The following is a 27,075-nucleotide window of genomic DNA, read 5'->3' as shown; positions in this document are numbered from 1 at the left end:
ATTTGAATTCACAATGTCAAATCTACAAGAATCACCCTGAATTTTAACAGGGTGGGCAGACAGAAAAAAAATTTCTGTTTGCCCACCAGCCACGCAACTAGTCTCCTCAACTATTCTCCACACTTGTCAAAATGAATTGGAAAAGATTCGCGACAGTTAATGTATGGTGACCTTTCTGACTGCCATGTAAACAACGCAATCTAGTTAGCTGCCCTAGCCGGAATAACATTTCTTCTCATTAGTTTCAGGGAATGCCTTAAGTGAGGGGGGGGGGTTAATGGATGCTAACATTGTCATTGTAATTAGGTAGTTAAGGATGAAAGTCTCCTACACTTTCATCCTTAACTACCACGACTATAAGTGAATGATTTTGTAATAAAATGTCAGCTCTAGTTCAGTTTTTCTTCAACAGATGGCGCTAACAAATTTATTTACTTTTTATTAGTATTGAAATACAAATTCGGCCATCCTCACATAATAATGTTACTAGTTTGAAGAACATGATGGTGATTTATGCCCTGGCCAGCACACTGAGTAGATCTCAATCCAATTCAGCATCTAACGGAGGAACTGGAATGTTGTCTTTGAGAAGACGTATTTCTGTTTGCATCTCTGAAACAGTTGCAAGATATTTTGCTGACTACTATCTGGTATGGTAGCCCTTCCAACACCTTAACAACTTTGTAGATGTTAACAACTTTGTAAGACGTTAAGCAGTAATCCAGCTGAACACGATTCTAATAAGGTGGCCATCCACTGCACTTTGGTAGCCGAGTCATTTAACTTTGTGTTTTGATGAGGGCTTTGGATTGGTCCTAATTTATTTTCTTTGGGTAATCTTAATAGATCTAGTAAATGAGTTCAAGTTTTACAAGGTATACATAAAAAAGCATCCTTGTTGAAATTAGTTCGGCTCAAAGGTGCAGAACTTCTCAGTGAATGAGGCGTATCGAAAAAAAATCTTGTTTTTCTAACAAGAACTCGTTCACAATTGAGCAGTCTTCCATTACTTCAAAATCACGTGATCGTCACGGTTTCGATAGTGGGGTAAATGAAAAACCGGAGGGATCGTTTAGGGACTTTGAGTACAGATGGAATTCCCATTCAGATACAAGGACTTCACACCCTACTGGATTTGGATGTTCCCTACTTAATCAATAACGATAATTGTACTAGGATACTTTGTGCTGACAATATAATATTTTAATCCCACCTTCCCCAAAAAACACTAATATGATGGTGAAGAAACGTAAAAACTGTTTCAAAATTGATGGAAAGGAATCATTAGAATTCAAGAGGCGGTTTGCATATCATGTGGTCTAATATTCTGGTAGGGTAGTGTATCAACGACTGTGTATTGAGTGATTCTAATGTTAATATAGCCAAAACAGGGCCGGCAACTTTTTCACTCAACTTTAAAAATAAACAAGGTCTTAAGCTGGAACTTGAACATTAAGTAGAGTGATTCAGGTCCCATAAGACTCTTTCGCGAACGAGTCAATGCACTACTTCGACTTCTTTTGACGTTTGTTTATGTCACCAACTCCCGAACCCAACTCTCTACGGACAACGCCAGCACTTTCGACAATCGTGTTGACATCTGCAGCTCAAATGTCAGGCTTCTAGGGGGGGGGGGATGTAACCACTCTCTTCAAGGTTCACTGATCCCTAACCACCAATTTTCAGCCCCTACCCGATCATGACCTTTGACTCTGTTGACTTCAGAATCTTCGACAAGTTTATGTTGACCACAACAGAAAAATTCAACCGTGGTAATCGATATCTCCATAAATATTTGCAATTCAATAGTGATTGATATCAAAGATTCACCCGAATTGAAATTAAAAGAAATTATTAATGAAGCTGGACTTTCTTCTTCAATTTGGACTAGATGAACTTCCAAAAGTAAAATGGCACCGATTAATAATGAAAAAACAGAAGAAATCGCTTGTGGACCATCCAAACTCTCCAGAGATTTCTGGAATATTTGAAGTTCCTTCACGCGTGACATTTACGCCTTGGACCACTGTGTGTAAAGTCGAAGGACATTCGTATATCACCAAATCAGACCGACATCAACCAGCGAAGGCAAATAGGTCCGCGCACGTCACGGAAGGATATGGAAACACTTCGCATGGCGGCACGATTTCCGCAGTATTTGGAACGCGCGTGTGTGTCACAGCTGGTCCTGCCTTTTGATGAGGTGGTGTGTGTATGCTCGAGGAGCCTCTCCTTCGATCAAAGATTGTCCGCCTGTTCTCTGCTGGAGTTATTGATTCCGTCGACTGACCTCCACTGATCCAATATTTTTTCCTCCCAGGGGGGAGGAACAGTTGGTAAGTTTGCAGCAGTCCCCCGCGAAGTAGGTCGCTACGATGTCCTTTTGATCGTCCGAAACCTGATTGACTCGTGACAAGCGGACAAAGGTGTCATTTCTAGGTGTCGCTGTCAGCACATTCGTATAAAGACCCTCAAAGAAGAGGAGTGGATATTTTAGACTCTTCGAATCCTCCCTGCCAATTTCCAAACGTAGTGGTTGTGAGTAAGGGGAGGTCTCTTCCCCTTCTCCCCCCTGGTGTATAAAGAATAAGCAATCTCGCCTTGACCTAGCTCGGAGTCTAAAGGAGGAAAGAAACGCGGCGAAGGTTCGTGCAAGTGCGTGCGCCAGAAGTTTTCCAACTGGACTGTTGCGTAACCAGTTGTGACGTCACCACTCTACCCTTTCTGGGCAAGTGGACTCTGCTTATTGTTGTCCCAAAGAGGAATGCTGCCCGACAGGTCCGCCCTCCCACCTGCTGTCACAGTTTTTTCCCAGAAGGGGTACGTGTATACCCGGGGGGTGGTGGGACGAGACTGAATCAGACGCCAACTATGCGATAGGCTAAATCTCGTTGACAGCGTCCCATTGCACGAGCTGCCAGTGCTCCCTTACACGAGTGTGCCGTTCGGGGCTGACGTCTCAGTGTGTGTGGTGTGTCACGTGATTCCAGGCGTCGCGAGTGCAGTGCAGCCAAGGTAACGCGGCATTCCGGCCAGCGGACGCTTGGACAAGAAAATGTCGGCGCCGACAAGTGCACTCGTGCCACGAAATTCGGCTCGTGAACCTTGAGGATAAGCGGAAGGCGGTGCGGACAGTGCGACCATGGTGCTGGTGAGTACAAGTTCGAGACATTTTCTGTTTCCCTTAGAAACGGTTGCCGTGGATACACCTGACTGACTCACGTGCTCGCGGGCGTGTGTGTGATATGGGCGGAGGGTGTGGTAGGCGCTGGCGGACGAGTCTCCTTCGTGGCAAATTCACGATGTCCGAGTGTCGGAGACATCTTCCCCGTATTCGAAAGCCCGTCCCGAGCAAGGCATGACGGGTAAGAAGCCACAGGTACGTGCCGGTCGTGCGAACGCTTCTCAGGTAAGAGGGAAAAGTCCACCTGGCGAAATGGTGGGGAGGGGGGGATTACATTCTCTTACATAAACACAGTTCCCGTCTGTCTACCCTAGAAGGTCACTTGCGGGCAAGGTGACGTTCCCTCGAGCAGTAACGCACACCCCTGAATGAAATTTGAAAAGCGTTTGGTGAAGAGGTTTGATATTTCGCGGGTTTTGTCGCCCGCCAAGAACGCTCGATTATTTCACCTCAAAATGCAATTCTAAAGAACACGTGGTTCGTGTATTAACGAACAGTCCCTGCTTATAAAAGTTGCAAAACTTTTGGTCACATCAGTTCCTCATCACAACATCAATCACCTTTTCAAACTTACTCTAACGTCTTTTCTTGCTTGACTTTGCCTCTCTAGATCATGAAAAGCTGTTTAATCTGACCTTGGAACGTAGATGCCAAACGTCATTCAAATCTGCTGGCAATATTTCCTTAAAGAGGAACCTCTTATGCAAACCTCGGTAGGAGAATGTTGTAAACACATTTCCTCACCTGTTTGCAAAATTTGCATCGTCCACTCTTCAACTGAATAAAGCCCCAGATGCTCTGATGTCCTTGAAATACTATTTTAGTTCAACCAAGAGAAGGAAAAAGAAATAGAGGAAGACAAAAACCATGTGGAGAGATGAGTTAACATTCCTTATGGGCCCCCACTTGAACCTAAATGAATGGGAGAGGGGGAAGGCCTTTGCCCAGCAGTCGGCTTCCACAGGCTAATACAACAACAACAATTTTGGTTCAATCTGTGACCATCAGCAATTTTCTTTTTACACTGGCATGTTAATATGCCTACTCATAAAGAACTAATTTTCATTTCCTGCTCTGCTAATTAGGGCCCATGTGGGTAGCACACCCACAAGAGAAGACCTGAGTTCAAGTCCTGTCGATGACACGAGGAATTTTATGGACCTTTTTCACAACGTGACTGAGTTAGTCGGTCTCAGAAGAGGGTAGCATTGTTTTTTTTCTCCAGGAAACTTGGGTTCTTCGTCCAGTAAGCAGAAAATCGACAACAGAACACGATTAATTTATAGACACTATACACGAAGCAATGTGGCCCTAGTTGTGGATGCTCCTATAACAACAAGCGTATTTAGAAGTCACGGGCTTGAATCCCGGTCACTCAAAACACGTGTACTGTACTTATGCATCTTTGTGCGTGACCACTCGGCTACCTACAGCGCAGTACAAAAAGATTAACTCACTTCGGGTACAGAAAACCGTGCTCTCTGTTTCTATTCCCTTTCTGATTCTTCACGCATACTCAATCCCATCTTTTCCACCTTCCAGTCCTCTTAGACTTTCTTTCGAAACCTCTGCCAGGAAAAATGAGAACTTAGTATTTGTTTATTGACTTGGTTTCTGTTCATTGAGTTGGGATCGAGAGATTGTTAGCTTATCTAGAGTGCACGTCTTCTCCTACTGCAAGAGACGCTGAAACAAATTTATTTTTTCTGTTATTGGGCTGACCTCATGGTCTCTTCTAAGATGGTCTAAACCAGGAAAAAGTAACGTTATACTAATCATAGGCATAATCGATTAGAGGCCATTTCGAATGATCAACTCCATTATGTCTACCACCTTATACCAGTTAAGATTAAGGAAATGTAAATTGGTCATCGAGTCTGGCACAGATTTTTATCTTAAGTGGTAAACTTTTATGCACTTGAAAAAGCTATGGCCGAGTTATTCGGTTTCAGAGGTTACATGGCTTTTCATCCCAAAATCTCCAGTCTTTTATCCACTAGCAAATCAAAGCGCGTGTTAGGAGTTAGAATTCACGCATTTTGAATAGCAATGACATAATGTCTTGAGAGAGACAAAAGAGATGAGGGCTATGCTGATCCTGTTAATGTCCTGAAAAAAAAACTTGCAGACTTAAAAGAATGTTTTGATAATGTGCATCATGACGCTGACAGATTTTCTCGGAGAAAGATTAGAGGACAGCGTCTCTGTTTAACCCCTTATCAGATGCCAGGTCCTAGGAAGCATCCCTAGAACTCATCCTACAAATCGCAACCTTGATCAGTCCCCCGAAGAGTAAACTTCATGGCTTCTCTCTCTCTCTCTCTCTTTTTGAAGGCATCTATGTCAGACCGGTTTTCTTGGACTGGAAACTAAACATCCCTCCGGCTTAGTACGAGAAGATGACCTTCGCCTGCACTTAACCTGCACTGAGCGGCGTGTGACAATGTTGTATCCATTCTAGCGAGCCCACCTCTTCCCTACTCGGGTTCACTCTAACAGATAGTTGGATGGCACAGTAAAACGCATTTCAAACATTTGACCGCCTAATTTAGAAAGCTTACTACACTGTTTACAAAATTATTATTATCTTTCTGTAAGACAAAAATATTTTTAAAAGACACACATTCTTGAAATAATTTAGGATGCTCTTAGCTTGTTTTGAGATTCAAGGTATTTTTCTACCTTAATTTAACACAAATGGAACGGTTGTTGAGCTATATTAATGGGAAAGTTGTTTTGGTAGACCGATCTGTAAGTGCGTGCTGCAGGTGTTCTGAACTATCTGTATTCGTGCTTTCCGGACTGTAGCTTTTAACTTTGGATGGCGTAATGTTCCCCTCTTGTGGTTTTATGTACAGATAATCAATTAACAGTAATCGTTTTGTGTCTCAGAAAATTGAGGCCAAGTCTTTTTCAGCTGATTGTTGGGCTCGGCCTTTTTCGGGGTTGGATATCCCTTGTGGTTTTACTGAACGCTTTCTAATTTGGATTCATGATCAGTATAACAAGTCACCAAATGTGATAAAAATCTACCTGTATTAGCAAGAATTAATTTTGAATTCACTTTTGATGAATCGAAAGGCTTCTGGAAACCCATCTTCCACAACTTTGGACATTCCCAAATACTCGTGTATTGAAATGTCTCCATGGGAAATGTCAAGTACTTTTTCAAGTTTCTTCTGTTTTCTTGGCCCTCGTGGGTAGCACAGCTGGTTTCCTCCCCCACACCGGGTGGAAAAGACCTGAGTTCGAGTCCCCTCGATGACTTAAGGAATTTTAATGGTCTTTTTCACAACGTGGCTGAGTTATTCAGTCTTAGGCGAGGGTGGTATGGTTTTTCTCCCGGAAACTCGGGTTTTTGGTCCAGCAAACAGAAAATTGACCTCAGAACACACGCAATTTACAGACAATATGGCCTTGGTCGCTGATGCTCCTAAAACCCCGCTACAATAACAACAATCTGTTTTCTAGATTTTCTCTCCAACTCTTTTAGAGTTCATTGCTTCAGATGGTCAATCTGACCCTGGATAGCATAACTGGATGGCACTTCCCCAAACACTAGCCATTCTCTCTGGACTTCTTTAGCATTTCAGCCCTTTGTGGTCAAATATTTGATTGCTGAATGATCTTCCATTTGCTGGATGATCATTTTTCTTCCATCTACCAACCTAAAAAAATGAAATTTTATAAACTGTATAAGACATTGACATATTATTTTATAAGACATTAAAACTGGACTCTCTAGCATCTTATCAGATATCTCTCTGATAAAACAATGATTCCCTTAGAATTCCTTGTTGTTTTTTCCTTTAATATAACTGGATAAATCTGTTTCTGGTACCTTTTTTCACTTTAAGTATGATAATTTTTCACCCAGTTCCTTTTGAGTTATCTTCCAATAAAGATCAGTTAGACCTCTTTCTTTTACCAAAGACCTTAAAGGCACATATCTAATCATCCACCCTGCTTAAGTAATTTCATGAATAGATATTAAAGCAACTGACTTCACGCTGGAAGTAAATATATCAATCAAGTACAGGACTCGTCCAACAGTGTGCCAGCAATCTGAGAAGAGTCCTGTACTTCGTTGATAAATTGAAATGAAAAAGCTTCATTGTTCTGCCCAAATCTGGTGTCTAGTCTCTGGACGCTGCAATTTTCAGAGCTGAAGTCTTTCCTGATAAGACCACCTTTCTTTCCCTTCAATAATGTCGTTATCCTTCTCTGCATCCGGGCCAGCAGATATATATATTCTTCCTAAAATGAATCCTAAAAAATTAACATCCACTGTGAGACAACATGAAAGAAATTTCCGGGTGACCCTAATGTAACTGTTTGATTTTTGTAAGACAACATGTAAAACAAAAAACTAGACAGCTTGTAAAAATATAAGACAACATATACAAAAAAATTACCATCCAAAGTGAGATAATACCACAAAATTATAAGCATCCAATTTGAGACATGTCTTATTGGATGCTTATAATTTTGAGGTAACATCTCACTGGACAATAAATTTTGACACGTCTCCCATTGGATGTTAAATTTTGTTTCACATGTTGTCTCACATTGCATGTTGTTTAATACGTTGTTCCACGCTGCTGGATGTTTTAAACACTAAATTTTTAGTGTTAGAATTCTTATATTGCATTACATTAAATTTTGTTTCACATGTTGTCTCACAATGCATGTTGGTTGTCTCATACCGCTGGATGTTAAAAATGTTAATTTTTACAATGTTTCAAACGTTTGCAGTTTTCTTACACGTTTTCTCACACTATTTTCTTACATTAAATTTTGTTAGAATTCTTCTTACATTACATTAAATTTTGGTTCATATGTTGTCTCAAATTGGATGCTTATAATTTTGAAGCAACATCTGACTGAATGCTAGATTTTGACATGTCTCAGATTAGATGCAAAAATTTTTGTTTTATGTGTTGTGCTCACGTTGGATGTTAAAATTTGTTTCCCATGTTCGCACTGATGGATGCTAAAAAATTAAAATTTATTTAAGAGCAAAATTTAACACTCAGTGAGAGACAACATGTAAAAAATTTGTAAAGATTTAAAACGTAAAAATTTACACCCAGTGGTGTGATGAGACAGCATGTGAAACGTTTAACATCCATTGTGAGACAAATTTTTTAACACGTACTATGAGACAACATTTAAACCAAATTTTAACATGTACAATGAGACAACGTGACAAAAATTAAAATCGTGTGAAATAACACATCAAAATGTAGAAACACCTAATTTGTTAAAAAAAAAATTACATCCAATGTGAGCCTACGTGTAAACCAAAAATTTTGATATCTAATACGAGACAACATGTCAAAATTTATTATCCATTGAGATGTTACCTCAAAATTTATTATCCATTAAGATGTTACCTCAAAATTATAAGCATCCAATTTGAGACACGTACGAACCAAAATTTAATGTAATATAAGAATTGTAACAAAAAAATTAACATCTAGGGTGAGACAACGTGTAAAAAAACTGCGAACATTTTAAACACGTATATTGTAAAAATTAACATTTTTTTAACATCCAGCGGTATCAGAAAACCAACATGCATTGTGAGACAACATGTGAAACAAAATTTACTGTAATGCAACATAAGAATTCTAAGAAGAGTGCGAGACAACGTGTAAGAAAATTGTAAACATTTGAAAACATGTACAGCGTAAAAATTTAGTGTTTATAACATCCAGCAGCGTGGGACAACGTATTAAACAACATACAATGTGAGACGTGTCAAAATTTATTGTCCAGTGAGACGTTACCTGAAAATTATAAGCATCCAATGAGACAACATATGAAACAAAATTTAATGTAACTAAAAATGTAACACCTAGGGTGAGACAACGTACAAGAAAATTGTAAACATTTTAAAACATGTATATTGTAAAAATGTAACAATTTTCACATCTAGTGGTGTAGGACTACATATCAAACAATGTTCAGTGTGAGACAACATGTGAAACAAAATTTAATGTAATGTAAGAAATCTAACAAAATTTAATGTAACATCTAGTGTGAGACAACGTGTAAGAAAATTGTAGACATTTTAAAACATGTATGATGTAAACATTTTAACGTTTTTAACATCCAGCCGTGTGAGATAATGAATTAAACAACATGCAATGTGAGACAACATATGAAACAAAATTTAACATCCAGTGTGAGACAACGAGTCAAAATTTGTCATCCAGTGAGATGCTTTCTCAAATCTATATAATCATCCAATTTGAGACAACATGTGAAACAAAATTTAATGTAATGTAATATAACAATTCTAACAAAATTTAATGTAAGAAAAAATTTAACAGCTAGAGTGAAACAACTTGTAAGACAATTGTAAACATTTTACAACATGTATATAGTAAAAAAATGAAAATTTTAACATCGAGCAGTGTGCAACAACGTATTAATAAAACATCCAATGTGAGACAACATGTAAACATTTATAAAACATGTAGAATGCAAAAATTGAACATTTTTTTAACATCCAACGGTGTGGGACAACATGTGAAACAAAATTTAACATGCAATGTGAGCGCAGCATGTAAAACAATTGTAAAACAAAAGAATATTTATCATGTAGTCAGATGTTATCTCAAAATGTGACACCCAATTTGGGACAACATATGAAACAAAATTCAATGTAACCAAAAATTTAACATCTAGTGTAAGACAACGTGTAAGAAAATTGTGAACATTTTACAACATGTATATTGGAAAAAAAATTAACATTTTTAACATCCAGGGGTGTGAGACAACCTATTGAACAACATGCAATGTGAGACAACATGCGAAACAAAATTTTACACCCGGTGTGATAGACAAGACTTAAAAATATTCAACATAAATTTTATGACAAACACATGAAAAAAAAATTTAGGATCTACTGTGAGACAACACGTGTTAAATTTAACACGAAGCCTGCAAAACATCAAAATATTTTAATGAGGCACAACGACAACTGAAATGAAAAATATTATCACGTGGGTTATATTTCGCGGGAAATAAAAGCGTTTTCTGTCGAGGGGTTGAGATGTGTGTTAAGGGAGGTGTCGTTAAGCATATCTGCTCTGGTGACCTAACTAATTAGGTCACCGAGAATTTAAACTTTTAAATATTGCATAGTCTTGGCGCATTATGGCCACAGCTGCCAATGCGCCAATAAAAAACCAAAAACAAACAAACAAACAAGCATATCTGCTCAGACAGAGCCCAGTCTGACAGACCTCTTCTACGAGGACTTCCTGTCCTGATTTCAAATGCGTAGGAAAGGTGTCTGGTGGTCAGTGACCCTCCCTGCTTCGCGCGTTTTGTTCAACATCGATAGGAACCTGGTGGTTGGTATTGTCTTTGTGACCCATTACAGTTCCTTTCGTGCATCACTGCCTACAACGTCTGGGTGTAATTTCTTGAACTACTTCGCAATTATGACCGTGATGCGTGAGTGCTATTGTAGAGCTGCACCATCAATGCGGGGAGCGTGAATTCGATTTCCGAAACTCGTGCAGGTGGTTCCTCCAGTCAAAGCCCAGCTGCAGCGTGCAGATGAAAATAAAAACACAAGTTCTAAAGAGATCGAAACAATAGGAAAAGGAGTCTGTAAAATCCATTTAACCGTTTAAAGAGGGACGGGCAAACGAAAGTCAGGAAGTCATTTTTCTGTCTTAACTTCCACCTGGCACAGTCCAGGTAGACCAAAGCATCGAAGGATTAGCTGAAGTGACGTCATCAGTAGGCGAACTATTTCGAGGATGTCGATTAATTTTAAGGTCTTACAAAGAATAACCTTCATCTCCAATGGTTGCCACGTAGGCAGCCTTAGAACGCTGTATGAACTCTTGATAAAGGAAACAGCATATTCACCGGAACGTTATTGTATATGGATGTTTGGATTTTGTCTACAAGTTTGAAAATTTGTCTGAGAGATCTATGAAGAAGAAGATCTGATTTGATTGGAGTGAATAGAGTTCATGATGGGTCAGAAATCAGAGTTCAGAAATCGTCCATTTAAACGGCTCATAATACTTTTTCATGCGTTGCCTGCATTTTAGAAGCTCAAGGCTAAAAAACATCCTAACACCCATCTTTAGTAAAAATTCCTTCAGGAATTTTCTTTGGTAGAGATTCAGCTATTCCCTTAAAGATCTGGTGACTTCCCTGACCAGTTTAAATGCTTTACCACTCCCTCGTGTTCCTCGTACTGTAGATGTCCTGCTAACCAAACAGTTGTTATCCTGGAGTATCGAAAACATGAGTGCCCCTCGAATGTTTAGCAAAAGGTCCATCCTGATCACCTAAAATGTTTATATAGACAGCCTGATTCGTCCTGTTTTGTATTTCAAGTTGGTGACCACTTCATCCTCAAAACATCACTGAACTACTACTGGCTCGTACACCTTGCACACAATCTGGATGAAATGCTTTATTGCTTTTGTGAATTCGGTACCTGGAGCCACTAGAGTGTAGACAAAATTCGGATGAGTAAGACTACATCACAGCTTTCCGGTCATGAACAGTCCAGTTTTTATGCCTTTTAGTCCTTGAGTTCGAATCTCTTCGATGATGTGAGGAACTTTTTATGGGCCTTTTTCACAATGCTCAATTAGTTGGTCTCAGAAGAGGACAGCATTTTTTTTTTTTTTTTTTTTTTTTTTTTTTTCTCCTGGAAACTAGGTTTTTCTTCCAGCAAATTTTTGATTTTTGTCCTGTGGCCGAGTTAATCAGTCTCAGTGAGATTTTTGTATTTAATCAGTTTATACTTAAGAGCGTTCTCGTGTTTTTTCATCATCCCACAAGAGTTTCTAATGTTTGTTTACAAACTGCTTTTTCCCTTTGCCAACTAAAGTTTGTGCATAAATAGAAACATTTGTCCTTTCTTCATAGAAGAAGAAACTTTCTTCCAAGAAAGTGAAATAAGACAACCGAGAAGCGTCTTAGTGCGATGAGTGCTTCGGTTTTCTTTGTTCCTTAGCAACGCTACAGGTTCCCGCCTCTTAACAAATGTGAACAGCGGAGAACTGATAACGAACGCAGCGTTCTCACTGGGATTCACGGAGCGACAGATCGGAGTTGTTAAGATACGACGGGAAAGTTGTGTGCGAAAATTAAATGGAAATCTCGGGGAGGAGTTGGTTGCAGCGCTCCAACAATCCTGTCCCTAATCTGAATTTGGGACTGTTTTTAATTTGTGGTTGATGTCCCTTGAACAGGGCAGTTGGAGAATTTTTAAAATGGATTCTTCAGTAATTAATCTTAGATGAAAGTCCACAATAACCACTTAAGCAAATCGCGATTGAGAAATACCATTTGGGTGTGTGACAGCGCGGGGGATGTTCTTGTTAATGATGTGTAATGTAATGGGCATTTCTTCGCGCACGGATTCCCGTACTTTCTTCTTTTGGTGAAGAACAATTCGTACGTGACCTTTTGAGCGAAGAAATTTCTCTTCGTTTACTCACTGCCATTGTTTCTTAATTCTTTGTCCATTAAGGGTGGTGGAAAGGGTTGGGCGGGTTGCACGGCCTAATTTTAACAATTGATTAAGTATTTCTTGGGACGATGGATTGGTCGAAGTTGCCAAGTGGAACGGAGGCGTTCGTGTGTGTGAAAGAGACGAAGAAAGAAACTTTTATCTTCTCTTATGTCTGTGCAAATGTGTGGTCACAGGCCGATTTGCATGCTTCAGAGAGAGAGAGAGAGAGAGAGAGAGGAGGAGGATGATGAATTAGTGAAAGCAAAAAAGATAGTGAGTGAAATGGAAACATAAAAAGAGAGAGGAAAGAAAGAGCAAAAGAAAGATACAGAAAACTCTCGAAAGAAAGTGGGGAAAGATAGAGAACACGATCAGAGACTGGACATGTAATAAAAGTGTGTGTGAGAGAGAGAAAGGGGAGAAAAAAGAATAAAGGAAGAAAAAGAAAAAGACCGAAACAAAAAGGGAAAGAAGCAGAAAGAGAGAGAAAAAAGGAGAGAGAAAGGTATTAAGAGATGGGGAAAAAGGCAGGGAATAAGAGAGACAGAGATAGACTAAAGGGAGAAAAAGAGAAGAAATAGATCGAAAGAAAGGGAGAAGGATGAAGAGAAGCGGAAGAGTGGGAGAAAAAGAGAGAGAAAAGTAACGGAAGAAAAGGGATAGAGTGAATTAGAGAAAGCGAAAAAGCTGATAGTGGAAGAAATTGAATCAAAACGAATGAAGAAAGAAAGATAAAAAAACAAGGAGAAAGGTTAGGTAGAAAGAAAGAGAAAGAGTGAGAGCATCAGATGGGGAAAAAAAAAAGGGGAAAATGAAATAGAGATGGCATAAAGAGAGAGAGATGGGAAGTACAAATAAATGGAGAAAGGCAACACTGGGAACAAAAAAGACAAACAAAAGCGACTGAAAAAGAGGGAAAGAGAAAAAAGGGTAGAAAGAGAAAGGAAAAAAGGGAGAAGAGAAAAAAAAAGCAGAGAGATAGAAAGAGAAATATGAAAAGCTCAAAAATGAATAAGAAAGGCTGGGGAGGGGAAAAAAAAGTAGAAAAAATGAAGAGGAGAGAGAGAGAGAGAGAGAGAGATAAAGAAAAGACAGAAATACAAAAATGGGAATGAGAGGTTAGAAAAATAGAGAGAGAGAGAAAAGAAAGGCTTGCAAAGGGGGGGAAGAGAAAAAGAAGAGAAAGAAATAGAGGGGGATGTAAGAATAGAGAGAAAGGGAGAGAAATATTATCGTTGTGGCAATCGGTGAAGAGTGTTCAATTAATGACATTTCATCCGTCCACTCTGCAGGTGATGCTCAGCGCCCTCTTTCATCATTCGATATCTCCATTTATTGCGGTTCAACTGAACCCTCGTTCTTCTCAAAATCTGCAATTCTTTTCTTCCGCCTTTTACACATTTTCCCGCTGTTTAACCTTTCCACGGAGCCGTGCGTCGGATATCTTCTGCTTTGCCAGCTGTCCCCCTCATTACATCCCCGAACTTAATCCGCTTTGCCGTCCACGCCACGCCACCCCCGTTCCAATCAGACGCTTTTCTTTCGCCGTGAGGGTCGAGTGTGCGCCTTTCAGAAGACGTCCGAAGTGTGCCGTTTAATGCGTCGACAGCTGGCGGAACGATCAAACTCACTTCGTCCCCTTTCGTCAGTGCCCTACTTCGGTCTCCCCGATGCGCCACGCCGACCCTGGATGCTGCGCTATCAGTAATCAATACATCGACAAACACAATCCACCGTGTCGTCTATTGGAAAGTTGTCCGGCCCGATCCTCCAAGTTACGGTCGGCAACGTCAAAGGTCTCCCGACACTTTTACGGCAAAAGATCAATGTCGTATTACAAACGCCCTTTTCCATCCGAGCATCGCAGCGGACGCGCTATCAGGGCAGCTTCGTACAGTAGTCGGCAACGGTTACCCGAGTAACGTACGCCAATAAGCCAAAACATTGCCTCTCCTTATCACTTAAGAGTGATGCCACCAGCCGGCGCACCATATATAGTGACGACACGTGTAGCGCCTGTCCTTACGACGAACTCGAAATATAAATTATCTGTGGGGGTAAAGTGTTACATCCCTCCAAATAGCGCATCTTTCAGCCTCTCAATGCGCTTCCACAACCCCAATTTTGTAGAGGTCCTCTGAAATCCTCAAACCACGAACGTGCAGCAGAAATTCGAGGGTGCAAGGTCAGGGGAATAAGCAGAATACGACATTGTTTAAAATCCACATTCGTGGGCATACCTCACTGATGTATGCGAAGAATGCGCATGGGAATTATCGTGGAGCAGATGCACTTTTGATAGCTTTTCTCGTCTTTTTTTTTTTTTCCACAGCAGCATGTATCTTTATGAGGAGGTTGTTATGATTCTCCGCTGTCACAATACAGTCCTTTTGATGGTAATCTGTTAGAATTGCTGATCCCAAAAACTAAGAGCATCACCTTGCCAACATTTAGTGGCGCCTTTGCCTTTTTGGGAAGTGGTATTTCTGCATGCTTCCATTGTTTTGATATTCGTTTAGTTTCGGGATTATAGTGATAGATCCAAGTTTCATCCATGGTGACTATCCTGTAAAAACTAATTGATTTTCCTGCAAATCAACATTTCATATGCATATTGTGCCATTTCCTTCTTCTGGTGAAGGGTCAGAAGTCTGGGAAGCCATCCAGCAGGCACGTTACTCAAATGCAACAATTGAGAGATGTTCTCCACAGACCAGTATTGGCGTCCTTTGACCATCTTCCAGGATGAATGCCTCAATTTTTGCAGCACTCTCTTCTGTTCCAGCAGTTGATCGTGGATTTATCCATCATGCACTGAAGTCCTTTCACATTTCAATTGATTATACCAATGTATAATCAACTGTCTTCTCCATAAACATTGATCATTCCTCCGTGGATTGTTTTGGGTGTTTTCCCCTTGCAGAAAGAAGAACCGAATCAATCACTGATCTGCATTCATTTCATCCATTGGGAAAAAAATTAATCTTCAGATCTAAACCAAAATTTCGGTGGTTGCCATAGAGATTTCAAGGTATCCAACAAAGAAAAAATATATATAATAATAATTCATTCTATTGCAACCTTCTGGGTGAATACAAATCTCTTTTGTACCAATCCTCCATAAGTTGCTTGCAGCTGTAAATCAAATCTGCCATTTTTTTTTCTCTTAATGGGTCATGTCCATCTGCGAAGAGGGATGTTGTACATCAGGGGGATGCACCCGTATGGAAATACTGATGGGAAATTTATTGACTGTCCCTTTAGTGGAGTTCCTGATAGCAATTAATTCGCGTCTTGCCAAAGCAACGCGTGAAGAATGCGAGAATTTCATCAAGTGGGTCGTCGGGTTGTCTGCAAGTTCGTCAGACTGCAGGACATCGAAGTGCTTAATTAATTTCGAGTCCATCACACACAAAGGCATCCAGAATTCCGTGGTATTTATCAATCCAGCCGTGACACTCTTACTTGATGTGACCCACTTTGGTAGACGCTACGAAGAAGCTTTGGTGGACGCCATCTTCAATTAACCAATCGATATTCTGTAATTGAAATATGGCGGTGGTGTCATCGTAAACTTCATGGGCTGTAAATCTCGTGAGAATTTTCGAGTTGGGCTCTCTTCTGGACTGATGTCAAAGAAGTACTTCCATTTCTTTTCTACAATTGACCATTCGCTCAGTTTTCTTTCATACGTCTGGTTCTGATACCACAGAGAATCCCGAAGGATATACACACTGGTGCTCAAAAGCTAAGGAACAATCGCAGAACACCAACGTGTGTTTTGTTCTTTAACTTTTGAGGTGTGGTCGATGGTCAACGCTTGACCAATTGGCTACACCAACTTACATTGGTTTGCAGCTGTACACGCGTTTGATTTGACTGTAGTCAACTCATTTGACCGCTAAATACGATTGATGATTATTCTTATCAAATAGCCATGGTAACGTTCTGGCCAGATCGGGCCAGACGATGTTACAACTTCCTCCACGTAAAAGGTTTCAAAATGAACCAAAACATCTGTTGCGACCCACCATGTCCTGTTGACCTTGAAAGTTTACTGACGGTCTGACGCTGTGCTGTTAATGCCCTCTGGGGAGACTCTTGAACTGTCTTAGCTGTTTCCTGCCATATCTCTTTATGGACACCCTGAATTCTCTTTTTAGACACCGTTTATTCTCTTTTTGGACATCCTGTATTCATCATAATATCAACACAATGGCAATTATATACTCACTGGCCAAAAAATTAGAAACTGTTCTAGTAAGGCCACTTTTTCTGCGAATTCCAGTCATGACATGAATTCCTCTGTGAGAGCGAAAGAGAAAACCAAGTTTTTTAGATGCAGAGGAAGCAATATTTGTAATGTGCTTGTGCCAAGAGAGATTAGAAGTCAGGGTAATCCCCAAGATCTTGCTTAGAAATCGGAGTGTCATCGAAGGTAAGCAGAAGAATCCTTTTTGCGATATAGGACAGTTTTAGAAGGATTGAAATTAAGTTACCTTTGCCCCACTGGAGAATTCCTGGAGATCAGAATTTAAGGATTTGGCAGTAGATACTCGAGAAGTTGAAGCTGTTCAGCAGGGCAGGGTTTCTCAAATTGGAAGGTAATTTCTATTATCAGCAAAACTATGGATAGGATTTCCAGTCAATGGAAGAAGGCCATTAATATACAAGAGGAAAAGAGTGGGAGAAAGAATTGAATCTTGGGGGACACCAGCATTAGTGGAGAAGTAAGAGGACAGAGAGCCGTCTACCATCACCCACAGTGGGCAGTCAGAGAGAAAACTGGATACCCAATTACAAAGCTCACATACCATAGGATGGAAGCTAATTTAGAAGACCTTTATGCCAAACACGATCAAAAGCCTTTTAAATGTCAACAGCGATGGCTTGAGTTTCACCAAAAACTTTTCCATTGAATTTGTCCATAGATCTTCTTCTTCAAGAGGAGTGTTTCCATTTACAATGGGTTTCCTCAGCCTACAAGTCATTTTTTGGTGGGAATTTTTTCCGGCTATAAAGTGCGGTTCAAGGTGTCTTTGGTAAGTTAAACCTCGGGCTGTCATGCACTCCCGTTCTCCATCCATCCATGTCCTCCTAGGTCTTCTTCTTCTCCTTCCAGGACCATCAGGACCTGGAGCTTTCGTAGCATCGTATTCATCAAAATCCTTCTGATGGAAAACCACAGGATTCATTGAATGGAGTGTACTGGGAACGGTTTGAGGTGATTTACCAAGATCATCAATACACGAGTTGGATGAAAAATAGGTTGCTAGCAGGTCAGCCTTATCTTTGGCTGATGTGGCAATAGAACCATCTGGTTTTGAAACAGGCAGGAACAGAGGAAAATTTCGGCCAATAGCTTTGGAAAGACCAGCATGCTCTTCTATCATTTGGGCAAGAAGCAAATTATAATGAAAATTCAGAAGGGGGTTCGCGATAAAAATATTATGCTGAAAGGGGTTCGCGAGCCAAAAAAAGGTTGGCTGCTCAAGATGTCTGATGGATTGTCCATCGCCAGATTTGACCATTCTTCAGTAAAAATATTTTTCAGCTGCTGTATTGTGGTCAGTGGAAGACTATGAAGTCCAACCGACCATTCCAACTTTCATTTGCATACTATAATTTTAATTATCGTTTGTACATGTAATAACACTCACTGGCCAAAAAATTAGAAACCTTTCTAGTATGGCCACCTTTTCCATGAATTCCAGTCACTACCTGGATTCATATAGATGTCTGATGGAGTGTCCAGCGCCGGATTTGACCATTCTTCCGTATGGATATTTGCCAGCTGTTGTATTGTGGTCGGTGAAGAACTGTGGAACTCAACCGACCATTTGCATACTATACATTTAATTATCGTTTGCACATATAACACTCAGTGACCAAAAAATTAGAAACTTTTCTAGTAGAGTCACCATTTTCACGAATTCCAGTCATGACGTGGATTCCTCTAGATGTTAGATGAAATGTCCAGCATCCGATTTGACCATCCTTCCTTAAGGATAATTTTTTTGCTGCTGCATTGTGGTCAGTGGAGGACTATGAAGTCCAACCGAACATTCCAACTTTCATTTGCATACTATTCATTTAATTATCATTTGTACAGGTAAACTCACTGACCAAAAAATTAGAACACATTCAGAGTAAAACGATAATTAAAGTATTATCCAATTTTTCAAAAGACGTGGAGTTACTAGAGGCGGAAGGATCCCTTATGTGTGACGCTACTTCCTTCTGTAAACAAATAAAAGCAGGTGGATGGTGGGGGGGGTGACACATCGCTTGGAATTCCTTAGAAATAGCCTCCAGTACATTTTGGGTAATCAGTTACTTCCGGTGCAAAGAGAGAGAGCGGATGTTGGTGTGTGACCCATTTGCGGAAAGATTTCCAATACGTTTGCTCCACGGAAGGGAGTACGAGGGGATTGGGGCGACGGCCACACCTCTACGACGAGGGCAGACGTTATTGAGGCACGCTCCGCTACCGGAAAAGACGAAGAAAAAAAAAAAAAAAAGCCAACGATTGTTTTGGTAGTCTTGCGTGCATTAGAAAGGAGGGATATGACTGGGATGTCACGTTTTGATCTGTGTCCTAATAGCCTGACAATGGTGACCGACACAATTGTGCCAGAAGAATCTCACGAGCTGTTTTGGCACCCAAGTGGGGTGGGGGGTCGCCAATCTACGTAAACGATGACGTCTTGGAATCCCATCGTGACCTCGGAACTGAGGTAACGATCACAGCTATGGATATGCGGTTTACTGCGCCTGATTTATCCAGCAATCAGACAAACCGGTCTTAGAACGCACAACTTGCAAGCATTATTGTTGTTGTTGTATGGTTTTAGAGACAACAGCAACTCAAGTTCCAGATGTCCCTCAAACCGTACAATTATGTCTCTAATTTGGGTTCTGTGGTCGATTTGTTGTTTCCTGGATGAAAAACCCGAGGTTCTAGGAGAAAAAACCATGTTACCCTCGCCTGAGATCGATTGACTCAGTCATGTGGTGAAAAAAAGGTCCGTGTAAATTCTTCGCGTCATTGACAGGATTCGAACTCGGGTCTTTTCCACCCTGGATGGGATGGTTAGTTAATTGTTGTCGTTGGGTTTTAGGAGCATCGGCATGTTGAACCGTGTATATTGTCTGTAAACTGCGCGTGTTCTGTAGTTGATTTGTTGTGTCCTGGATGAAAAACCCAACTTTCCAGGAAGAAAAACCATGGTACCATCATCTGAGACCGACTTACTAAGCCACGTGGTGGAAAAACACCCATAAAAATTCCTCCAATCATGGATTCGAACTCAGGTGTTTTTCACCCGGTGTGGGGAGGACAGCGATCATACCAACTGTGCAACCCACGAGAGCCCGGAGTGGGAAGAATGATGATTATACCAACTGAGGTACCTAAAAGGGCAAAAACAGGTAAGCCACCAATAGAATACAATGTACAGACAATGCAATGACACCTTAGTTGCTTTGGCGCAAACACCAGAGAACTGATGCTTCATGACCTCAGTTGCCTTGACGCTAATTTATTATTAATATTAGTATAAGCAATAATGCAAGGAAGCGTCAGGCTTTTGCTGCACTGGCCAAATAAAAAAGAAGAAAATGCAACACAACTATGTGCTTTCCTCCTGACGTACGTGAAGAGGGAAGTAATTCAAGAGGAACATTGAGCTGGAAGGTCAACTTCCCTTCCTCACCTACGTGAGGAGTGTTGACCTTGAATTCAAGGTCAACTGGTCAACACGGTCAAACTTCCTACAATCTAACCTAAACCTCAACCCCTGAAATTTGAATTTTTGACTCCTACTTCTGGAATTCTTCAAAACAGTGAAACTTCCGCCTTCATTCATTTTACTAATCCCTCTCAGAGCCTTACAAACCTCAATCAGGTCATCTCTGAGGTGCCTGGTTGCCAAGCTCTGTAGACCATGTAATCGTAGTCATTCCTGGTATGGTCACCTTTTTTCTGATCTCACCATGTGAGTTGTCCATCTTTGGACTCGCTCAATGTCCCTCTTCAAATGAGGGCTCCATACTTGGACACAGTATTCTAAATATGATCTACAATTGTCTCATACAGTGGATTCAGTGATGACGTCACCATCCGGGCTTCTTGATTTTTATATTTTCGAACGATGTTGAACAACCAGATCAAGTTCGATGTTTTTGGTTTTCAGTGCACGTGGAGAATGCCCTGCCAACGAGATTATTCTTGTCCCGCCTTTTTCATCAGGTCAGTGTTTTTGACCCACTAAGGTGTGTCGTTCGCTTTGCGAGTACATTGACGCATGCGCGATTTGCTCTGTCACAGCTGGTCTTTCTGTTAAGTGATTTCGTCTGCGTGCGCTGTTCCAAACGCCATTGTGTGCCAAGGTCTGCTGTCCGGCAAATCTTTCGTGACTTTGAGAACGCAACAGTGTTTGGACTAAATTCCTTTAAAGGGTGGAGGATGAAGTGTAGAATGCTGTCCCCCAACATTGGTGGAGTCATTCAATGACCTTCGCAAAGGATATCTAGGGCGACCTCGTGTCGTTTGTCTCTGCTGTCAAGAAATAGCCTCTGAGCATGCCCGTCCAAAGCCAGCTACAGCTCCTCACTGCAAAGTGAGAAAATAAGGAGCACTGACCCTTTGAGGGTTTTGCTCCTCCCTTTTCGCCTTGGATTGGAATTCAGCCGAGTAGATGGAAAAATTCGTGGTCACCTTTAATGGAAAATCTTCTATAATGTATTATCACAAAATAACCATCCTTCAGAAGACGTAGCAACTCTTGATATACTGCAAAGCATCCTTCAGAGCATTGTCCTTCTTAGAGAGATCTGTAAGAAAGCAGCCAACTTCGAAATTAATAAAACGAAAGGATTGGAGTAAAACAGAATGCGTTGCATCTTTCTCCTCCCATCTAATCTCTTCGTTGTTTTGCTCCCAAAGTGTCTGTTTCTATGACAACAGACTGGTTTGAAACATTCAAACGCTGAGTTTGGGGAAAGAAAAGATAAACCTTCCCTCTCTTCTCCTGGTGGGCTGAGTATACGTGACTTAACTACAAAGACAAGAGAAATATCTTACGGCGTCGTTCAGATAGTTCTAGCTGATTAACCTCTCCCACAGACTCCACCAAGGGTGTGACCAGGAATAGGGGGGGGGAGACTCTAAACCCACACCTCTTATTACAATGGATTAAAATTTGATACATGTGGAGGTTGAATTCGCTTTGGGTAGGTTCGCTCATAAAGCAAACTCGACCTACTTTTAAAACCTACGCAGCCATTTAAATGGTATTTTGCTCCTTTCAACGGATCAACTTGTTTAGACAGGTCTGTGTTCAATTTCGAAAGTTACAGCAGGGCTGTATTATCTCGACAATGGAGTTTGCTGGAGGCAGCGTGATGGTCTGGGGATGTTTTTCATGGTTTGGGTTGGGTCATTAGGTCTTTTGGACAAGACCATAAATGCTTATATCTGTCTAGATGCCCTGGTCGGTAATGCGTTACCTACGTTTTGGCAGCACATCAGAGGAGACTCATCAGCAATACATGGGCATTGAAAAGTTTGGCTGACAAGCCATGCTCTGTCCTCAATCCTATCTTCCATTCTGGGATGTTCCAGGGAGACCTAGAGGTTGTCATAAAAGCTAAAGTTTGCAGCACACAATATTAGTAAATATGTTTATTTGTACAGGTGCCTTATATTAATGGTAGGGCAGTGTGTGTCCTAAATACTACAAGTGACTAATTTTTTTGCTCGGGGTCTGTATAACCGAAGAAAATCAATCTAATTACCAGAATTTGCAATAATGGAGAGGAAAGTGGAGGAGGAATTGAAGTTAAACATAAGAAAGGCATCTGGAGTGAATGGGATCTATCCAGTTGTATTGAAGGAGGCAGCAAAGGAAGTAAGCAAACCCTTAGCCATAATTATGAGAGCTTCCTTGGACTCAGAGGAGGTCCCCATGAACTGGAGATGTGCAAATGTGACCCTAATTCACAAAGGAGGATCAAAGGGTGACAAGAGGAAAAGTAATGGAGTCACTGGTTAAAGAAGCATTGAGGATCATCTAGACAGGACTGCAGTTGTGGTTCAGACACAGCATGGGTTTGTTAAGGGGAAGTCTTGTCTGACCAATTTGATTGGATACTATGATGTGGTCACAAAGAAACTGGATGCAGAGAATGATTTTGATATCATATTCTTTTTGGATCTTAGGATGGCTTTTGATAGTGATGTACAAACTGAAGAAGTATGGCATTAAAGGCAAGTTGCTACAATGGATAAAAGGATGGTTGAGTGGGCGGTAATCAATGGACACTGCTCTTCGTGGACTAATGTTATTAGTGGAGTCCCCCAAGGTTGGCTGTTGGGGCCATTGTTGTTTTCTGTATTTATCAATGATATTGATTATGGTAAATCAGGTTTAATATCCAAGTTCTCAGATGATACAATGGTTGACAGGGTTGTTAACGACAGTATGATGATGCAACAAGTTCTAGAAAAGTTGGGCAGGTGGGCTGAGAGGTGGCAACTGAGGTTTAACATTGAAAAATGCAAGGTACTGCACATGGACAGCATAATCCCAGGGTAGCGTATAATGAAAAAGACTTGGGGTTGATAATTGTGCAGTCAGATATGAAGTTCTCTGAGCAGTGTAGACAGGCTGCTAGAGCAGCCCATGAAGTCTTGTTAATGATGTACAGGAATTTTGTTAGCATGGATAAGGAGGTGCTGTTCTCTTGTATAAGGCAATGGTCAGGCCACACCTTGAGTACTGCATACAGGTCTGGAGGCCTCATTTTAAGAAGGATGTAGAGCTGCTGGAACGAGTACAGAGAAGGACAATGAGATTGGTGAGTGGTACAAAGGGTTGCAGTTACCAAGAAAGGCTTAAGTTCGGCAAATTTCAGCGTCTGAGGAGTAGGTATTAATGGTTTGAGTAAGCTCAATGCTGCTGGGTTTCTTCCACTAGCTCAGATTCCGCACCTGAGGGGGCATAGATTCAAACTGAGGAAAGACAGTTGTAGAATAATGCGGAGGTTTGCCTTTAGCCAGTGGGTCGTTGATTGCTGGAACAAACTTCTGTCTTTGTGGAAGTTGACAGCTTAAATAAATTTAAAGAAGAATTGAACAAACCTTTGGAGCGAATGAATTGGTGAAATGGGAAGATATTATTTTTGTTTGTTGTGTAAGTTTGCATGTATACACTTTTGTTCAGACATTTCTTCCCTCAAACTTTGTAATGGTATAAATACCTGGTTGATGTCCAAGAAACAAAATTGAAGAACTCTGCAATATCTAATAACTCTTGAGTGTTGCTAAATGCACCTCACTAAGAGCGCATTTCTCTTTCGAGTTTATTAGCGCCCCAAGAAGGTAATTCATCATATTAGAATGAAGTCTCTAACTCAGTAAAATTACTCTCGATTGGAAGAAGACAGAACTCGTCTTGTAAGATTAACTCTGGAGAGGATAAATGGATTCGTAATTGAAGTTTTAGTGCGTTCTTGTTAATTACACTGACCGCAGTTGCGTGGTAGGAGAGGTGCCAGAGGAGGTGATTAGGAGGAGGCAGTAATGTCTTAAAATGAATAACGATCTTCCAGCCTTCCACGAAACTTAACACAGTTGCCTTCTGGGACAGGGAGGACGACATAATCCCTCTTCCATCCAAATAGGATTTAGGGATTAAGCGTACGTAGCGACACCTGTTGTGTGCAGTGGAGGAGGAAGACCGAGGGATTTGTGTAGGAGGAATGGATGTCCGACTGTGTGAATGGCACAGGTGACGGTCCATTCATCGCCGAGTGAACTGTTTACTAGGTTGAACTTGGGAGGCCCCGCTCATAAAGCAGACCCGAATTACTTTGAAAATTCCCGACATCGCTGCGAGCTATGACTGCGTGAACCTGACACAGTTCCGGGAGATGGCACACAAAGGTCACCTGCGAGGCATGCCATAAACAAGGTCAGACACACTTTTTTCATGCTCGATATAGAAGCGTGCGCGTAATAGGCTTTACCTCCGTCTGTTGCCCAACATCGTCTAAGTGCCGGATCGCCGCAACCTGTTTTCGTCTGCCCTCGGCAGTGCATAGACGTGGACACGTACCACGCGCTTCTTTGTGCGAGCGAATGATAGAGAGTGAAGATGGTTTGAACAGGAGATGCGTGAGGGGTCTGTAGGTGACAGATAAATGGCTTCAAGGGGGATCGATGGTCAGTTTGACCTCTGCTATTGCTTAATGGATGTCCCCTCTCTCAAACATCTTCTGTTGAGTACACCAAAAGGCTGCTTTGGTAGCTTTAAATATTACAATACATTTTTTGTTGTATTTGGATTTATGGTGGTTTCAGAAGTACACCGATGACATTTCTATACCTAACAAGGACGTGGAACAGCTTCCTCATTGAGAAAAAAGGTAGTTAATCAGGCAAAATTTAAATTTATAAATCGGAAAATGTACACTCCCGCCTAAAAGTTTGGGATCACAGCGTCTGACAAGTTACAAAGAATTAATTTTTTTTTTTATTAAGCATTGAAAAATTTACAGCAAAAAATATTGAAATGATTGGTATTAGCAACTCTACTGATTTTTTATCAAAACTCACGAGATTTAGTCATCACCTTACACAGACGAGGCATCCTGTTCATTAATTTTGTTAAGAGTATCTTGAATAACGATCTGCAAGACCTCCAAGCGATCTGCAAGGCTCCTGATGAATCTTTGAAAATGGGCAGACTTCATGGTCTTGACCATCTAGATGATTCCATAAAAGCTCTGTTGAGTTTAAATCGGACGATTGAAGTGGCCACTCCACAATTTGCAATTCTCTTCTTGTTTAGTTGCTAGAAATTTCCTGCACAGAGTCATGCGTCTGGTCATTGTCTTGTATAAATTTCTTCCACCTAATCGAGGTCCAGAGGATATTGCATTATAATCAAGAATGTTTTATAGCCTTCTTTTCTGAAAATTCCTTCGATTCTGGTGATGTCATTTGCTCCAATAAAAACAGATGGAACCACCACCATGCTTGACTGTTGGAACTAACCAATGTGGTAACATTTTCCTTCACTTGATCCTCTCACATAAATTGAACGCTTGGATCCAACAATTTTAAATTTGGTATCATCCGTCCGCAGTATGTTTTTCCACTATTCAGTTGTCCAATTTATGGCTGTTAGCTCAAGCCAACCATTTCTTTCGATTTTTTGGTTTTAATAAGCGATTTCGAACTGCTACATGACCATGAAGGTCTGCTTGTTTAAGAAGAAGTTTTACAGTGGATGAGGGTACTGGAGTTTCTCTGTTCCTGTTGAACTCAGATTTCAGGTACAGTAAATCAAGGACTTAAAGGACTTAGAGAATAATTTGGGAGTCAAGAGACGCTATAATAGGGGGGGGGGGAACTATCATATTAGGACCACTCAAGAGCTGCCTTATCTGCCCATATGTATTATATATTCATTAATTGAGTCTGTTCTCTGATCGCTTTTCTTTTCCTGGATGAAAATCCCCAGTTTCCTGGAGCATAAAGTTCCTCACATCACTGATGGGATTCAAAGTTGGTCATTTACCCTCTCACGTAAGGAGGAGGGTGATTAATACCAGAAGGAAATGTGCTGTTAGCATTAAATTGTTGGTTAGCATTAAATTCTTCAATAATTTAAATGCTTGTTTTCAGTAACTTGGTGACAATGGAGCTTCTGAAGACCATAATGAATTTGTCTATTTTGGAGAGAACTGATTAGTGATTATAGGTAGGATGCATCATTCCATGTTTGGGATTGAGGAAAAGATGCAGAAAGGCCCAATATTTTTTTCCCAAGCTCTATCAACAACAATTTGTTGATAGAACTTGGTTGAAGGAGTGAACCAAAAGGTCGATCAAGTAGTTGATAATTTTAGGGTAAAATAGGGAGTATTATCTGATCTAACAGCCCCCGTGGGTAGTACAGTTGGTAGGATCGCCATCCTCCCCACACCGTGTGGAAAAGACCTGAGTTTATAGAATTCTAGAATTTTTATTGATTTTAAGAGTGGTAAAGCTACAATGTCTTTCCTTTTTAGTTTGGATTCGTCGAATTTGATTATTCATGACCAAGTGATGAGAGTTATTGATTTCTTAAATTTCCTGAAATGAAAACATTTCAGGAAATTTGGAAACTTGTGCTTAAGGGTCCAAAATAGAACATTTTGGACACTTAAGCACCGGTAAGTCTATTTTCCAATACGGATGCTATTTTCAACCATCTTACAATCGCCCCATCAATTAAATGCTGCTTGAGATTCTCATGAATACTTCCTTCTTTCCAAAGGACAGAGATTCAGGAAAAATCGCAAAATATCCAAAGATAATTCTACTTCACTACACCCTCGC

General features: G+C 40.7%; 1 protein-coding gene across 3 annotated transcripts in view; it reads left to right on the top strand.

Annotated features, from left to right (window-relative positions):
* The first annotated feature begins 2,363 nt into the window (after nucleotides 1–2,363).
* Nucleotides 2,364–27,075, top strand: part of LOC150085053 (apoptosis-stimulating of p53 protein 1-like) — a 103,663-nt gene continuing 78,951 nt past the window's right edge. For 2 of the 3 annotated variants that reach the window (XM_090376753.1, XM_090376755.1), the window contains exon 1: nucleotides 3,337–3,409. In XM_090376753.1, the coding sequence (XP_090232879.1) occupies nucleotides 3,359–3,409 (51 nt within the window). In that variant the 5' untranslated portion in view covers nucleotides 3,337–3,358. Of the gene's footprint in view, nucleotides 3,152–3,336; nucleotides 3,410–27,075 lie in introns of those variants that run through there. The other variant, XM_090376754.1, reaches the window with a different exon arrangement.

This window comes from Mastigoproctus giganteus, chromosome 6, assembly GCF_048544385.1.
Source record: "Mastigoproctus giganteus isolate SK-2022 chromosome 6, ASM4854438v1, whole genome shotgun sequence".
Classification (NCBI taxonomy): domain Eukaryota; kingdom Metazoa; phylum Arthropoda; class Arachnida; order Uropygi; family Thelyphonidae; genus Mastigoproctus; species Mastigoproctus giganteus.
Note: the sequence above shows the minus strand (reverse complement) of the source record. Positions and strands in the feature narration are given on the sequence as shown.